Here is an 18718-nt window from a genome sequence, read left to right as displayed (position 1 = left end):
AGCCGCGACCAATCGATGGCGTCCCCGTCGAGGTCATTATCTCTGTGTATTGTAGTTTACCACGTAATATCCCATTGTTGCGAATGATGATTGGCCGATTTATATTCTTGGGCCGGAACGGGCGTATAAAAACAGCAGCGCGTTGGTTTCCAAGCCGCCAGCGACGTCACATCAAATAACGCACGGCATTATTATGTAAGGCCCGCCGCCGCACGGCGCTTAGCCTACGGAGGCTCGGCCGTTTGTTCTCTTTGAAGCTCCCCGCACGGCTTGGCAGCAAATTTCAACTAATTGTTCAGCCGGCAACTTTACTGCTCGGCTCGGCTCTCCGAGCTCCCATTGTGTCGTTTTCAGCAGCAGCAGGCAAAAGAGTTTTTTTAAAACTCCTCGGAGCATACCTGCTGCGTAGCCGACTGCAACTGCGGCGTCGTTAGAGCCAGCGACTTGCTAACGCAGAAACGATAAGTTGCTAATAAAACTGTTAGATTCCGAGCTGCGCGAGATGGAGAACCGGACTCGGGTACTTATTCAGCCTGGTTGTTTTTGTTGCAGTTGCTTCTCTCTTGAGCAACAAAGGCTCCTTTTGCTCACCTATGACGTTTATTCACATATTAGGACAAAATATGACTGTGTCAATTTGTCTGTCTATATGTGCTGCTCCATGCTCGCCTTCCATGATCTTGGTTTATTGAACGGTAATTTTTGCTCTTCATATAAATGCGCTCTTGTAAGTGTGTAACAATGAGCTTAGGGGTGGTGCAGGCCATTTCCATCTTTCCCAGCGATGATCAGTCAGCCAGAAATGAGTGCAGCTCATTGCCATTGTCATAGCGTCAATCTTTGATATTACTTTGCAGTACGCCACTCGGGCCAAAATGCATTTCTGCTTAACGTCAGATCCCACTTTAGGGTCCGGGTGTGTCGTGTCGCAAGTAAATGAACGGAATTCTCCTTCGCCGCTCCCTCCGGGCTTCTATTTGCCCTCCTTCTCTGGCTCCCCGGAGTGCTCAGGAGGGGGAAGCCACCTTCATGCCTCATTGACTTTGTTTGCTCTGGCTAATTTTTCCCATTCCCTCACTCCCACACAGTGAAAGTGGCAATGGGGGGGGGGGGCAGCTTCCCCTTTGTGAGTTTGACACACAGGCTGTCATGCAGGAGCTCTCAGCGAGGTGGCGATTAGCGAGGCTGTCACCATATGGAGTGAGAAGAAGCGTCAAAACAAGGCCACGTAATTGCCGCCTTACAAAGACGGCCAATGGAAAGAGCGCCCATGCTCTGCTTTTGCTAATTATCGCCACAAAGACGAGAACAAGAAGACAAAACACAATCAGTCCTGGCATTTTCCAGTTTCTATTTTTTTTTTTTTTTTTTGTAACCAGCAGCTATTAATACAAATATGCTCTTGTAAGCCCGAAGATTGATTGCCGGACACTTTTGGGTGTAGTTTGCCGTTTTGCCCAAAGTCAGTTGGGATACGCTTCAGCTCCCACCACAACCTTGAGCTGGGAAAATGGATGTACGTGGAACAAGGTTGCTTTTTGAAGATTTTTTTCAAAATAGGCTGCAAAGCATTTGCACCACATAACAAAAAAAAACAAAAAAAAAAGCTTTTTTTCCTGCTAATATGACCATTAAGGCTCTCGCCTGTGATTCATCGCTAATGACCACCAAAATGCTTCGCAAAACCCAAAGGAGACCCAGACCGCTTGGAAAAAAGAAATCCGTCCCGCTTAGAAGAAGTTATAAGGCGCCAAATATCTGAGACTTTTTATCACGTATGCGCAGGGTTAAGAAAACCATCGTCGCGCCCCGTATCGAAATGAACTCGGAGGCCGATTCGCGTTGCTGACGGCCTAATTATACAGATCGGCTGCAGCGGAGCGCGGACCATCAGCTCTGGGGACGAATTAATTCGGGTGCAGAGAAGGGGAGGGAGGGAGGAAGCGAGAGCGAGGTCTGGCGCTAGTGTGAATTGATGGCTACTCGCTCGGTGACTGCGGGGCGCATGGCGTGTCATTTGGAGTGTGACAGATTTGTGTTGAATTACAACGAGAGCCATAAGCCAGACGTAAACAACATTTGCGTTGATTCAACGACGCTCGCCTCGTGTGTTTGCTCCACCACCGACACGCCTTCATCACTCAAAACGGCCGCCGGTCATTGGCCAGCAGGCCCGGGGGAATTATTGGTGGACTGCGTACAGCATATTAACTCACATAAAGCGCAAAGTAATTGGATCATAAAAGGCCATTTAGGGCGACAAATGTTTGTTTTTCATCACGCAGCGGCGGGCCAATTGATGCCGCGCGTAATTAAAACGTCATTTTGGCCAAATGAAAGCCGGGGCATATATCGTACTTTTATAACTTTTCCGCCGGCGTCTGTGTCATCGACAAGTCGGGTTAATGAGGAATATTTGGATGGAGCGAGGCCGTAATGTGCAGACGGAAGAAACAAAAGGTCATTAAGAGCCTGAGTAAATCAAAGACACGTTTAGTGTATTTGTCGGGACGCTTGTAAATCGCAACGCTCAATATCAAGGCTTGATCATTAGCCGAACAAACAAAATGATTGGATTGGGAGGAAAGAATTTAAGGAAACATCTACTTGTGCTTCTTTGTTGCCTTCATTGTCGTCTTTCTCCAACAAAAAGCTTCTCTCGACGGGATAAGCGTCGTCGTAATCGGCTCGGCGATAATAAAGATTTTCCGTCGTGTATTTCACAGCACGCAGATTTAACTGGAAAAGTAATCCTCTGGTGGTACACGCTAGCCAAAAAAAAAAAATGTCGCTTTTAGGATCCAGGCCCAACAAGGACTTTAATCGGCGAGTGCAACAGAAACATTATCGGAGGGAAGGACTTTTGTTGTCGTACGTGTCACTTTGTGACCTACTTTTTGGGGGGGGGGGGTTTCTGCGAGCTTGCCTTGTCATCTCCGTCGCCGCCATCTGCGCCACACGGCAGCCTGACAACCGCTGAGCTTCCCCGCCTGGCATCTTTGATGGGAACCCGCTGAGCCAAAGTTTTGATGTTTGTGCTCTCGTCTCGCTCGAAGAAAATGGCTTTGAGGCGTCGGCGGAGTCATTAAGGCCGCCGGCCGGGCTTTATATGTTCGTTAGCGCCAATTTGGAGCTTTTATTTATATAGCCTAAATAAACCCTAACCCACTAACCCTTATATTTTATAATGGGTGTGTAGACTTTTGCTATCCACTCTGTATATATTTTGGTGCTCTCTAGTTGTGTATGAAATATGAAAGTTGCACAAAAGGAATGACGGGGCCTGGCCGCCGTTTTCTCGTTACAAGTGGCCGCAATCTCGTAGCAGACGTCCCGATCGGCCTTTGACGCATGTCGGCCATCGGCGAGAGGTGACACACGAGCGTTGTGCTACGGGACTGTAACGTATTCATCTGGCAAATAGCTGCGAGCGCAAGGCTTTTGATGAATCCGTCCGTTAGCCGGCGTTATGCATCGGAGAGAAGCGCTTTGCCCGCCGCCCGGCCCATCCTTCATGTGCAACATTTGCGTCCGTCAGCTTCAATGTTTTCATCCGTCTCGTGCGGAAGGCCACGGGAGGACTGAATGCCAATTTATTTGCGTGTGGAGGCGACACCAAATTACACCGCCTCGTCACTTTGGCGCCGCTGAGCCGCCTTAGCGTTGAGAATGATGAGAGCCCGCGAGCTAACAAACAAAAATTCTTTGGATGACATGCGACTGTGAAAGGTCGGTTGAGGGTGGTTACACGTATACGAGAGAGAGAGAGAGAGAAAAAAAATAAAACACCTTCTCCTCCTCCTCGTCGGCCTCTCCCACGCAGGCGGATAAACACGGCAGGTGGCGAGGTGTTAAACAGCTCATAATTTGGCCGGAAATATAAACCAGACATCATCCCGAGGCTAGGGTGGGGGGGGGGGGGGGGGTGTCGCGGTTGACTTAACAGGATTTCACTGATCCGACATCAGACTTCAGCAGCATCTCACTACGTATTTTCCGGGAAAAACCACGGTGGTGATTTTGACTGATTTAATGAGATTTTGGCCGATTTTAGCCGCATTAGCAAAATAGCAATTTTGGTGCAGACATAATAAAGTGACACAACAGAATCACCCAGAATTGTTCCATTTTTTGTTTTCGGACCTCCCTTAATTGGTCTCCGATGGTCAATCTGGAAATGTGAGGTCATTGATTTACAGGAGTGTTATTAGAGGCCAATTCTTCCATGCAGCCGGATTACGGGCTTGTGCTTTTATGTCCTCGCTCCGCATCCGCTCGTTATTTTCATGTCGAGGGACGGAGGGGATTCTGCGGACGGCAATTTAACAGCGCACTGCAATTTGGACGTCAACTTGGCCTCATGTGGCACCTCCTGTTTGTTTTGCGCTCGGGTGGACAGGGGTGGTGAGGTGCACGCCCACTTAAGTGCTGTTTTGATTGTGCGTCTTCAATTGGCCTGAAAGTGGAGCATTTTTAGTTTGGGTCATTAAGACTAATAGGAAAAGAAACAAATCAATAGAAAACTAAAATAAATAAAAACATACAAATAAATGAATAAAAAAAGATGCTGATAAGGATAATATATTGCAATTAATTTGGGTAATTTAAAAGGATTTGTTTGGTTGCGTCTTGCAAATAGCAACCTCGTCATCTGCGTTAAAAGTGAGAAATAAAAGCAGACGTGATTCATCGGTGTAGTAAAGAAATGTATCGTCTCCATTGTGCGCATGAAAAGCAAAGGTTAAGAGAAATTGCGCCCTCATCGCCAGCACCCTGCCCACTATGTTGCTAGGCAACACACGCATCTCGAGTCGGCCAGGCCAGCCCACGTGAGCACAACTGATGTAAATATTCAAGTGAGCGAGACGCACGTGACATTATCGCTGCTCGCTCGCTCACATTTTTCCCAGGCCTCTTTGGATCGGTGTGAAATCAATCAAAATGTGTGATTGCAAATGGCCGCCTTCTCCCTCCGTCTTTGCTGCTTCAAGTAAGACAACGTGAGAGAGGCACTACAACAGCAAAAAAAAAAAAGAACTGCTGATCTTCAGAGTGAATTTTATCAAACCGCCCACCCGTCGTGCTAATGTGTGCCCGCCCCCCCCCCCCCCCCCCATCTTCCCCGCTCCCCCCCTCCCCCTCCCCTCGAGTGTGCCCAGAGAACTGCCAAGAGAGTGGACAGACAAGCTCAGTGACTGCCAGTCTGCAGATGCGGGAGTCCTTGCGCTCATGCATATTAAAAAGCCCCGCCACCTGCTCGTCGTACATCACGCCCCGTATTCTCACGCCTCGGAATTTTAATCAAGCGTGCCGACAGGAAGCCGTTCTGCAGTCCACGTCTTGCGGGATCGTTTAACTCCCGACGTGTTGTCTCTCACCAATGTCGCCTCGGCATGATGCTGGATGTCCCCCGAGAAACAAAAAAGAAGACGGGAGTCCGTCCCGCCTATCAAGTATCGGAAAATTTCCATTCCGGAGTCTTGTCTTTCCCGTCTCACGCTTAGCAGCCACCGCAGTGAATAATTCGGTGCTTCCACATGGAGAGATTATTTATTTTGAAGACGGCACCAGCTTGAGCCACTTTCACTCATCCATAAAGAGACAGATTTTATGATCCATCTATGGATTTTGAAAAAACCTAAATAGGTCTTTGTGATTTTGGAAGTTCTAGGAGGCTTTTTTTGTCCCGTCTTACAGCACAAGCATGGATATGTTGGATTTATTTCCTCAGTTGGTAGCTAGGAATAGTATCATGACTAACTGAGTGACTTTTCAAGGTTACGCCCCCTGCCCGGGAACGCCGCCACCTAGGTGTCTGTGTGTGCATGTGTATGTGTGTACGGCGACCGTGTGAACTTTAATGAAGATGCGGCTGACGCGAGAGGTGGGCGGCTAATTAGGAACGCGGACGGGCTGAAGGGCGGCGCGCGGCCCCCCTCGAGCTTTTATTGCACGTTTGACTCGGTGCGGGCCAGACTTTATTAACCCGCTGCTTCGGATCATCGGCGGCGGGCGCTCGGGTGTCCGCCGACTAACGACTGCGTGCTAATGACTACATTGGACCGTGACTCGTGATGACTCATAAAATCATGGCGGGGAGCTTCTATGTCTGCAACATCTGCCTTTGCGTCGCATGACAAATAAGGCCGCCTCGGTACCTGTCGAGTCCTCCCGGGCTTTTGATATCGATACTCTCGGCCGGGCGCATCGTTTTCAGTTCATGTTCATCCATAATGAGCTTTGTGTTCGGCTGCCCCCAAGCATCCAATAACTGGAACGAACTCGGAGGTGTATTGTCTCCTCTTTTTTTGTTGCTCGTTTTATCTAGCAAGGCAATCTATGGGCGCCGTGTTTTTCGGAGTCAAAAAAAAAATAATCATTGTGTTTATGACGCTTATAAAACCGAATTGTATACGCTGTATAGTTGGATGAAGCCGCTTTATGTTTCAAACTCACATGTTGTCGAAAATATGCTGAGGGCCAAAATAAAATTTCCCCAAAATCGCCATAATAACCAGCGAGCCTCACATTCCAATATCTCCTGTTGGCCTTAGTTTGCACTTCTATTTCCACCTCTTCTGTTGAAAAGTGAATTCTCCACCATTTTGCAAATAACTCTGAACATAGCATAACAATGTGACGTCCATCCCCGCAGCTTTAAAGCCATCTGTGATTCGGAGCCTGACCGTAAGGCAGCGGTGCATGTTGGCTAAGCAATCAGCAGCTTCTCTCTCTCTCTCTCTCTCTCTCTCGCTCTCTCGTCCATGTTTGAAAGGGCCTTTGGTGTCTTTCTGCTGTCAACGCTGGCAGTGCTCTCCCAACGAGCGCCGGCGTCTCCAGGGGCGGCAAAGCCCTGCACAACAACACTAATGAGTGCATTAGGAGGAAGCCGTGGAGGGAAAAAGGCTACAATTGTAAACGGAATCATCTCGCGGGTTGTTTGTCCCCGCCGAGGAACCTCGGGCGTGAGCGCGCTGAGAGCAGGGACCAACCTTGACATTGTCTCTGCTGCTGCACTTTTTTGTTTTTTTTTGTTTTACTATTACCACCTACCGCAAATAATATGCAAGTGGTGCACCAGCTGCAGCGCCGGCCTTAGAATTCTCAACAGCAGCATCTGCGATGCCCGAGAAAGCCTTGAAAGTTACTCGGCGAATCAGCGAATCTCATTGTGGCTTCTCTGAAAAGCGGAAGACGTGATTTCAAAGAGCGCACCATGAATCGCAGACGCAGCCTCAGCCTCGGTTGCCTTTTATGAGTGCATTTTCATCCGTATAGACTTTGCTCCGAGCTGGCAGGGATTTCATTCGAATTTAAGATCATTAAGTGAACTCAATACTGTGCTTGTTTGTCACTTCTAATTTGTCACCGCGCTTCACTCGGATTGTTACTACTGTAAAGAGGCTGAAGAGATGGAGCTATAAAGAGCCACTTTCAAATATAGTGGAGTTTACTTCTAATTTTGCCCGGAGGAAATAAGTCAATTAAAACGACATTACTGACTGCACAGGCAGTATTTAGGCAATTTCTTAAACGGTGAAAATCACAATGACATTGATACGTTAAAGGAATACACTATTGATATGACAAATCACTCAAATAAGATAATAATGATATGATACAGGCATCCCTCAGGGCTCCATCCAAGAGCCCCTTCAGTTTTCACAATGCTTCAGAATTAATGATGGTAAAGTATTTCGTATAGTTTGAATATTTTCAAAAAGTATCCAACATATTTGGAGTCTCTTATATAGGGTGTAGGGTACTGGAATTAATGCAATGACATCAGATTGCAGTGGAGGCTGTCCATTGGAGATTTTTGTCTTATAAATCATTTGGGAGAAACCACCATCCAAGATTCATGACTTCAGGTTTGTCTTATATTTGAGAAACCACAGCACGTTTGATTGATCAGGTCCTGGGGTAGAATATGCCATCCCATGTTGAATTTAAGGCTGACCTGACAGCCCGGCTCCCTCTGGCTGAAGACGTTAAAAAAAAAAAAGAGGGGGGGGCTGCCAAAATGTGCCTTCAAGTCCAGACAGCTTTCTTTTTTTCTCCGATGCGACATCATACATCATCATCAATTCCCAAAGTGCTGTGTCACTGGTGTCCCTGCAACCTTGTGTTGCTCACTTCCTGCCTCGCCAACCAATGCGACCATTCCAATCGAGAATGACAAATAAGGGAATTCAAGTTTTGAACTGAAATCTTGTAACTGCTAAAAAAAGCTGACTGCCCTTGACTTTTCCAATCTCACTGTATCAGAAAGAAATCAACATTGTTTAAGGGTAGGAGCATCTCTATTGGTGTGCTTTTCTGACCTAACATAGCATGCACCAAAGGGCTTTTTTTTTTTTTTCCTAGCATACCTAATGTGGTCACTGCTGCTGCTCTTGAGATAAAAGCTGAGAGGGACTCAAAACGCCGTGACAATTATTGCTGGGGACTAGCATCCCGCACGGGAGAATGTTCTGTTCTATTTTCTATTTTTAAAGTTGCATCTTGAAATAGAAAACCTTTTAAATGTTGTCCTGTGGGAATTGATCAAATTTGTCCAGTTCTGGATTAAAGACACACACACACACACACACACACACACACACACACACACATGCTCACATCTTAATATTTGTATTCCTAAAGTAGGTAACCAAAGTAATGGAGAAGTGAAAATTGACTTCTATTGGCCTCTGCAAATAACTTCTCCACTTTTAGATTGCTTTTCCTTAATTACTAATGGCATCCCTCAGGGTTCCATCCAAGGTACCCTTCAATTCGCTTCATGCTTCAGAATTTAGACATTTTGTATAGTTGAACATCGGATCATATTTGGCAGCTCGTTTGTGTCTTTCCTCATGAATAATTTTAGGAAAAGTTCCAAATTGGCACCACATAGGGATTTGGATAGTCTCGTTTGGCTAAACCTATCAGTGTTTGGTCCCGAGAGAAATATATTTCTCTTTTTGATCTCTCATCTCTTGGGCTTTCCATCACGAGCCCCAGATTGATCGATCAAGGGCCATAAACAAAACACAGATTGAACGAGACACTGGGGCACAACAAACAGATTACAGTGTTTTTATTTCGCCACTAGTGATCGTTGGCGAGAGCATCTGTCGGGAGGCGGCCGCCGGCCAACAGCCGCGCGGCACGCATGGCAGCATGGCCGTCAAATGCCCGCCAGATGATCGACACGTTCTCAGAATGGCAATTAGGAAAAATAGCGCTATCTGGGATTTTCCCCAACTGCACTCGCGCAAATAACGTCAATGGATGAAAAAGGGAGAATGATACGTAATCCAATTGTGATGGCGAGCTATTGAGCGTAATGCCACTCAATCCCATTTGCAGTGCTCCACGATTACACCGCCGAGGCAAAGTCGTGTTTGTGGGTCGCGCGAGCTAGCATGTAGCTACGCTTGCTCGCTCCCGATATTCATATGTTCCCACGACAGCTTGCCTGACAGCTGTGCATATATCACCGGGCGGAGCTGTCTGCATTGCGGTGCTGAAAGATGGCGGACAAGCAGGCCTGCTCTTGATGTCGCCAGGGCCGCTCAGGGTCAGAGCAGCCCAAGGAATCAAGTGCTGGCCGACTCTTAACAGATTGCTGCTTCGTTTTGTCATTTGTTACCGTCATGGAGTTGACAAAGTCAACGTTTTAAAATACATGTAAAAAGTACAACATGTAAAAAGGAAATCAAGCCGATTGTGATGGAAACAAAGCTGCAAGAGTCATTGACAAGCAGGAACCGTCTTGAAAGACCTTGTTGATTTGTTTTCAAAGCTTTTAGGAGTAAGACGGCTCATCGCTAAACGTCTTCACCGGCGCTTAGCTCTTTAGCCGGCCAGATCTCGCTACATATCTCTTCCTCTGTCCGACGCTAAACTCGAAAAAGGTCAAAAGAGACGCTCGTGTTGCAGCCATCGTATTTTTTATTTCCACTCTGGCGACTGGTTTGAACCGGCCCAAATCCAATCCAAACTCAAACGGGATGGCACCTATAGATCATATCAGCTTTTGCATTTGTGGTCTTAAATTTATTTTTGTGTTTCCTTCAGCGATGGCCCCGACACAGCCCAGCCTGCGCTCGGAAGTTTTCAAGCCTTGCGTGGAAGATAAGGACTTGGCCTTTTGCCTCAACGACGGCGAGTGCTCCATCATCGAGACGGTGGCTGGGGTCCATCGACACTGCAGGTGAGCGCTCGCAATCATGCAAACGGAAGATAATCGCCTCAACCGCTAACTGACGGATCAGAGATGCTTTGGCCGCATTAGCTTGCGCTCCATCGCTGATCCGTGCAAACAAATAGTGGCGGGAAATAGAACAAGCGCTAAACACAATCGTGTCATCTCATACGGCTGTCTGAAAAGTTCCGGGATTGGCGTCATAAAAGCTAGTCTAATTACATATTGAAGCAGCGTGTAAAGTCAACATCGGCTTTTAGTCAGATGGATTACGTTAAATAAACACACCCGAACATCTGGGGAAGTGGTTGTCAAAAGTACTTGGAAGATTTCAAGTGTTTGAAGGAAAACTCCCAAGCAGTAATAGTCCAAATCATCTTCTGTCATTCTTGTCTCGATCGTTTGATTTTTATTGCGTGAAATAGGCAAGTTGGTATTTTCAAATACAAGTTGTTGCTTCAGACCGTCCAGCCACTCGGAGGCTTCGTTCACCATCTTTAAATATACATCAGTTGAAAAATACACAATGGCGTCCAAGCAATCGCTGTCACTCGGTGATTGAGCGCTTGCTTTTCAAATTGATGAATAGTTGATGAAAAAAAAAATCTCATTTTGCTTTCTTCTCGCTGCCTTCCACGTGCAAGATGTTCATGTTTGCCAATGCTAATAAGGCTCCCAAAATAAACATGCAAATTCGTTTTAAGACCTACTTCCGCGCGAGCGCCTCGGCTGGCTCCGCCGTTCTCGCCTTCGCATAGTCGAGCGGAGGGACGGCGACGTTTGGACATGTTGGACGTTTTCTTGCTGGAAGCGTAAACAGTCTGCAAAGTCATGTGAAAGGGAGCCACATTGCTGTTTATTCAAGTGGTAGTCAAACACTTTCCCCTTTTTCATCTGAGAACCGGCTCGCCGTTTTGGGCTAATCGTCAGACTTTCTGTAATGTCTCCCTCTGCTGGCCGTTGTTTGAATTCAAATTCTAATAATATCTCGTCCATCAGATCAAAAGGAAAAATCCGCCTTGTGTGCGCTGGCGCCATGGTAACGGCTTCTCCCGTGATTGTGGGCTCAGGGGAAGGAATATTTACCATCAAACGTCATCATCAAGACAGTCGGCTTTTTCAGCGAGTCAGTCGCGATTGATTGGAGGCTAATCACGGCGCTATTGATGCCCGCTGTCATAATTGATACAATTACGCATTTTTCACTTTTGATTGCTGCCTCCACGAGCTATCAAACACAGGTCAAATTTGATCGGACACCAAGAGACAAATTACTTTGGATTGAATGTATTAAAGTTGCGTTGACGTATTGGACAGCAAATGTCGATATTGTCTTGTTCGGAGATGGATGTGTGTTATTATCAAATTTGATTAGACAGCAGATGTGAGTCGACTAGATTTGCTGGGAAATTCACAAACTGATTGAATCGGTGCTACAATTTAGAATGACGTCAAATGTTTAAATCAACTCATTCAATTGTTGACATACGTAAACGCAGCACAAAAGATGCGGAAATCGGAGGCCGATGCAGATTCCGATATTTGGCCAAGGAAAATTTCAATTACCGATTAACCCGCCGATTAATGAAGTATAGAAGTAATGAAATGAATTCCTCCATGAAATCGTCTACAAGGAATTTTCTAACCCGAGCGAATATTTTTGAGTCCGGAATACAGCAGAACAAAGTCGAGAAACGAGGAGGAGCTGGATAGCTGCAGGCCACTTCACCTTCACGCTCGCATGCTTGTTCACACACACACACACACACACACACACACACACACACACACACACACACACACACACACACCACCTCGGTGGGACATAAAAATCAGACGCATGGAAAAAGGCCAATTACAGCCTTTTATTAAAATGACAATAGTTTGTTTTACGGCTGGCCGTGCGGGCTTTTTATGGTGCGCTTTGCCTTGGCCAACACGTGTAAGCGCCGAAATGGTGATGGATTTGGATTTTAATCGTGGCTGTAAACAAATGACGGACGAGCGGTGTGTGAGGTGTGCTGGACAAAATGATAGTGTGGCAGCTTGCGAGTAAACACCTCGGGCCTTTTTTTGTAGCCCGTGATCATATCTTATGGAAATAACGGTGTCACAGTTGATCATTTCGCATGGATGACCTTGGACGGGCTTAGACATTATTGATGACACGTCCTCGGGGCAAAGATGTCGTCCTAGCGGGTTTAAAAGAAATCGACTTTGAATTGGGCCGCCAGAACAAATTCTAATTGCAAATTAAAGAGAGTGAATGCGTGAGTTTCTAATGTTGTCCTAACTAGTACCTGCTAACACCATTTTCTCTTTCTTATTTTACTTTTCGTATGTTAATATATGTTAATCGTAGCATGCGCTCACGGGCCGAAACTGGCCCTCTGGCCAGAGGTTGGCCAACGTTGAGTATATTGCCTTCGCACGACTCAAATCCTTTTTATCAAAGTGACATTTGACTGCGGCGGCGGAGTTTGCGTGTCAAAGTGTTTCCTAGCTTGTGATGCAAAGATGATGCAAAGCTGCTGCAAGCGCAACAACTTGGACCAAAAGAAAATAAAAGAAAGTTAAGAGCAGCCCACTTGTGCATTTCCTCCTGTAAGCCGCCATTTCTTTGTATTTCCTTTATCAGCGCTTCGTTCCGATTTATATGTAAATCCGTCATTATTACATAAAAATGCTAATGCGCCGCTTCAGACGCGTGCTCAGAAACTAATTTCGTAGGGGAAAAGTTTGCATTTCAATCAATCATTTTTATCACGGGCAATTAATCAACAGCCAATTAACGAGCAGCATTCAGATCGAGTGATAAGTCAGCGGCAACAACATCAACTCAAACGCAGGAATGTTGACGAATAATTTGGGTCGTAGTCCACGTCTGCCGAGCGAGATGGATAAAGGCGGTGATGATGAAAGGAGGGTTACCGTGGCAACCAGAACGTACGCCAGCACAATTAAGGATGCTGATGTTTTTCTTGCAGAATTTGATGTCGTTATATAACGGGGTCACTTATTTGACACACGTCTGCATTTTTTTCCCCCTCACTTATTCAACATGCCCAGATGTGTCCTCTAAAGTCGAGACTTCAATTTTTTATTTTTTCGCGTTGATGTTCCCTGTTGATGTTTTTGTATGTATAACCCCAAAAAAAGTTCACAGGCCATTCATTTGATGAAAATTAGTTTGTTTTTTTCCTCGCATGCTTCACATTGCTGAAGGAGTCCTTCAAACATTTGGATTGAATCTGATTCTTTGTTTAAAATGTCTTTTGAAAGTTCTTTGCTTTCACAAACCGCCTACACGTATTTGACAGCAAAGTAATCAAGTTACACTACTGCGACAATTAATCGATGCTCAAATGAATCAATAGTTTTGATAATTGTTTCGAGACCTTGTGAAACAAAATATTCCAAATCATTGAGATTTCAGCTTCTCCACGGCAAATAACGGATGTCCTATTTTTGAATAAAGGGATGGCAATTAAATGTTTTTTAAATCCCATTCATCGAACAATCGACAAAACTAGATAAAAATGAAGCACGCAGGTGACGCAACCTTGCTTTCATTTGTTTAAAGATAATTTGCCTCTCAGATTGAATATAATTGCAATCCAACCCTCGTCATTTATATTTGCATGGCGTGCTGTGATTGATCAGACCTTAAGGATAATTGCCACCTAACTCTGTGATTGACCGTACCGCTGAATAATTCATGGGAAGATTTCCACGTTAGATTGTTTGGCCCAAAGGCACACCGACGCCGGTTATGAGATCATAATGAAATGAAGATTGATCACTTTTTTTGATGTTTGCTCCTCCAAAGCCATCAGTGCAAAATGGAGATTCAGACCAATATTTCATCATGCATTTCAGCAAGATGAGGAAACACATCAAATCTCCCAAAAGGAACAAACACAATCATGCTCGCTGCAACAAACAACAAAAAAAATTGATTTTATGCTTAGTTATCCAACCAAAACGTCTATAAATGTTGATACACTTTGTAAATATAGACACCTTCTGCATCTGTTTTGATTTTCCCCCCCCAAAAATATACATTATATATGTACTTTTTTTCAAATTTATACAGATATATATGTATAAATAAAAAAAATGCAATATATTTATCTATATAATGTGGCTTCTTCCCTATGTACGCACACATGCTCTGCGCGAGGTCACTCCTTTTCAGCGTTCCGAGTCAAGATTCAGCAGATACGAGCAGATGAAAGAATCACTTGTGAGCGTGTAGGCGACAAGGCCACCATTCAAGCTATAGGCCAGCGAGACGGCTTGTCAGAAATTCAAGTTCAACTTTTCACATATTTGTGAACGTCACGTACTGGGACGAGGTGTCCTTGTGAGGATATTTAATTGTGGTACCTGTGAGGTTACTTTCTTGTGACTTACGTGCGTACTTGTGAAGACAATTACTCGGCGCTGTCCTTGAGAGCGCCTTTACTTGTTGAACTGTATACTCGGTACCTGTGAAAGCGCATTCTTTGGACAACATGCTCTCGATGTTGCTTACGTAGAAGGAATCAAAGATGCGCGCCATCTTTGCCGCCACTAATTTTGGGAATCTTATCGGCAATCAGTGAAAATCATTTTAGTAGCCTAAAACTGCCCAGTGGATTTTTTTTCCAATTTGGGTTTTGTCAATTTTTGTTCACGATAATAACCTCGGCTTATGTGAGGAAATCTCGATCCATCACAGGGCGCCCCGCTAAAGAGATGAATACAAATTCATTCAATTAGTTGAGTGAGTTTTGTCCCCCAAACAAACTGATGCCAATCGTGATTTCCTGGACTCTTCCTCGCTTTTGGCATGTTTGCGCTCGAGCCTCGGCTCGCCTCTTATTGACCTGCTCAATTTAATTTGGGGTGTAATGCAGTCAAGTTGCAAATGAGAAGAGACGGACAAGTGAATCCCGCTGCTCCAACTCAACTTAACTCGCTTATTAAACGGCGGGGTGTTTGATGCCTTGTGGGTGAGAAAAAGTGGGAATACTTGTCAGGGCTATCTCAAACAAATGAATTCATCTTTTGTGTCTTTTCAATTTGCACATCTCGACGACATACATCGGCAGCTGTCATAAGTCCGAGCAGGAGGTTGAGCTACTCAATTGATGTCCTCGAGTTCCTTCATCACTAGCCATGAGAAAGAGAAAAGTAAAGGGTGGGTGGGGGTTACCCGGGAAATGTGAGGCAGAGGGAGGAAGATTAGAGTTCCCTGACAAGGAGTCTTTCAAGTTTGTAGGTTTGAAGTGCTAACGAGATGCAAATGTGTGCAAATAAGTGCGCCAGTACCCTCTGCTAAACTCTCGCGGAATACTCAGAAGCTAAGAGCTAATTGTCAAAAATAGGCAAAGTTTGGGGAGTTTGTCCGAGTACTGGGACGAACTGGAATGTGTTTGTCATTTGGGTGCTGGATTGTAAAAAAGAAGGTGGCAAGCTTTGGAAAATACTTGAGAATGTGCAGATGTAGCTATTCCGTATGGTGTTCCACAGGGTTCCATTTTAGGGCCTCTGCTGCTTTCATTCTATTTGATGACTTCCATGGTATGCGGATGAATACAATAAAATCAATTATCAAGCTTCATCATGAGTATAAATCATCCGTGATGATACGGAAAGTCGAGTTAACCAGACTGATGCGTTCCTCACGAATTGACAAGCGGCAAAAGGAAAAATAAATGACGATTGCGAAAACCCCGGAGCAAATTCTTTCGTCACTATTTATCTCTGCATGCTAATGCCTGTGTCATCGCAGGGGAGGCGGCGAGATTAGAAGGCGGATCTGCTGGATCATCTGCGGCGTATCGCAGATATGAGCGTGTCGTTCTCCACTTCCTGGAATAACATAATTCGGTGCTTGGCGGCATTTCAACGTCCCTTCGCACGTCAGCGTGGCAGATGTTCGACGGTGACGCTTTGCGGTCTCGGTCTGTTTGTCATCTAAGTTTGAGACAGGACTCGGATGGATTCGTACACAGTCTTCCAGAACGCGGTGTATGGATTTGCGTGTCAGCGACAGTAATTGGACCATCGATCTGTTCGCTTCAATTGCCTTTTTTTTTTTTCCGTTAAAAGCAAAGTTGCGGCGAGGCAAATCTCAACTCAAAGCAGCCCAAATATTTCTTTTCCCAACGCTGTATTTTTGCCTGGAAATTAAACAGACCATGATGGACACGCAATCTGGTGGCCTCAACGGATTAGTCACAGCCGAGTTTAAAAAGAACGGGAATGAAAAAGCGCTCAGACAAAAAAAAAAAAAGCAAACCTCGACGTGAACGAGCTTCCACGATTTGGAAAGCAGACGCCGCCGTCTCCGTATTTAAGAGCAGACTCCATTTATTCGGCACACAACCCACCTTCACTCCCACCTTGTCAGCCGGTCTCTTATCTGCCGCCATGCAGTGGATCTTTCACTCCCCTTCTGTACACACACACACACATGCTCTGTTTCCATGGCTATAGGCTGCAGGGAAATTTCAACGTCCCAATTTATTGGAACTTGTTAAACATTTGTCACGCTTCCTTTCACCCCCAAAAGCAGTCATGTTTACAGCAAATGATTTATTTAAAGGAGCCATTTTGTATGTTTTTTGAGGGGGCAGGGGTAATATAAGTAACCCCCTTGAATTGACAGTGTGATGTCAAACGTGGGAACCCAGTCGGGCTCATTACTCTACAGCGCCGTCGGCCGCTCGGAGCTTTTTGGCAATTTTCAAGCAGGCTCATTATTTCACTGCTCCATTTTTTTTTGTCCCCCTCTTGCTGTGATGGGTTTTTTTTCTCTCTGAAGTGCGCCTTATAGTCCGGAAAATACGGTAGCCGATTAATGGCCGGAAAAGGCGTTATCCGATCAATCGGCATTGATTGACGTCTAAAGATTCAAGTCGCCTAATTGCCAATCAGACAATTTACAGATTATATTTTTAATGGACGAACAGACTGACATTTGATTCTTAGTTTTGCTATTTATAATACATTGAGTGACAAAATTGAACCCGCAAATATAACCACTTATAATTCCCGCCTCAATTGTATTTCAAAAAAAGAACAACCACCCAATCAAAAACATTGGCTTCACCAGAAACAATCCCAAAATATACAATATAAAAGGAAATATCAAATTGGAAATGTGTGCCTTTGGTCTCTGCTTGTTTGTGTCGAGCTGACGAATCCCACTGTGACACCGAGCACAAAAATAAAATGAAAATCACCAGCAAGTCATCCTAATTATCCTTATCCCCAGTGAGCTTCCTCGGTGGGATCTTTGTCTCCATAGTGTGCCATGTCAGAGAAGACACTTGATGTGTGTGTGTGTGTGTGTGTGTGTGTGTGTGTGTGTGTGTGTGTGTGTGTGTGTGTGTGTGTGTGTGTGTGTGTGTGTGTGTGTTTCCTTGAGCGGGCAGCTTTTCTCCCTTGTCACAATCAGGGCTGCTGCGAGGTTGTCACTTTGCTGCATTTAGGACAGGACGCCGAGATGCCTATCGTATTAATCTGCTCCGAGGAGCTATTAAAGCGCGGCTGAATTTCCCGCCGCATTGAAAAGAGACGGGAAAATCTATAGCTGCTAAGTGTGACGGCGTCCCGAGACGACACGATGATGCCTGACAGACTTCCATCGGATTGTCACTCATTCCGCTCGCTCTCGGAGAAGAATTTAATTGTGATGTGTAATTGAAACAGTTTCGGGACGCCGGTCAAGCTTAGAGTCTGAATCTTCGGCTTTTTCCAGCTCAAGTGTGAGAAACATACTTTACAATCTCATCGGCATTCATGAAACATTCATGCTAATGAGCGCGCTAGTTTTATTTGATAATCGAGGTCAGCGGCGTCGTTCGTAAGCCACTCGTCGAATTCAATCCCATTCAGTCGTTTGGATTTCATATTTCCCTCGTGCAAATGTTTTTTCCAACTCAAATGTCTTCAGCTACTCTTGCAGGGAAAAAAAAAAAAAAGATCATTTCAGATACACCTGAGGAAAAATTAACAAGCACGCCAGCAGTCCCAAATTTTGATGAGGTCTTTTTCAGGGATTACCGAGAGCCATCCTTGTAGAAAGCCATCAAGAAGTTTGATAAGAACCCCGATGCTTTCAACATTTCTGCGACTCCAATACCCTGCCAGGGAGCCGCACTCAAAGTTCGCATTAGCACGCCCCTGCGAGCGTTTGGAATCCCACCGATAAGAGGAATATTCTGGCACGCTGTGCTGAATTACTGCCGTTATTTCATGTCGGCGGCAAGTCTTTAGCCTCACTCGTTATCCCACGGCAGCAAATGTGCCGCCGGCCTTTTTCTATCTGAACGTGGCGGATCCCACACCTGAAATATCAGGAGTAAGCCGATCAAACTTTTGCACACGTCTCTCGTTTTGTCACAAACTTTAATCATCATTGAAAGGCTTTGCCTCTTCTAATCAGCACCTCGTGAGGAAGAATGACTCAAATCTTTGAACGGAGTGAATCTTTTCTTTTTTTTTTTTTTTGCAGCGCCGATCATTGTTTTT

At 45.3% G+C, this 18718-nt stretch overlaps 1 protein-coding gene across 1 annotated transcript in view; it reads left to right on the top strand.

The window, feature by feature from the left end:
• nrg3b (neuregulin 3b) overlaps positions 1-18718 on the top strand; it is a 72703-nt gene that overhangs the window by 32412 nt on the left and 21573 nt on the right. Inside the window, exon 2 of the mRNA XM_085904223.1 lies at positions 10066-10201. Within this exon, the coding sequence (XP_085760349.1) occupies positions 10066-10201 (136 nt within the window). The remainder of the gene's footprint in view (positions 1-10065; positions 10202-18718) is intronic.

This window comes from Syngnathus leptorhynchus, chromosome 22 (genome assembly GCF_054491065.1).
Source record: "Syngnathus leptorhynchus isolate UIUO chromosome 22, UIUO_Slep, whole genome shotgun sequence".
In the NCBI taxonomy this organism is placed as follows: Eukaryota; Metazoa; Chordata; class Actinopteri; order Syngnathiformes; family Syngnathidae; genus Syngnathus; species Syngnathus leptorhynchus.
Note: the sequence above shows the minus strand (reverse complement) of the source record. Positions and strands in the feature narration are given on the sequence as shown.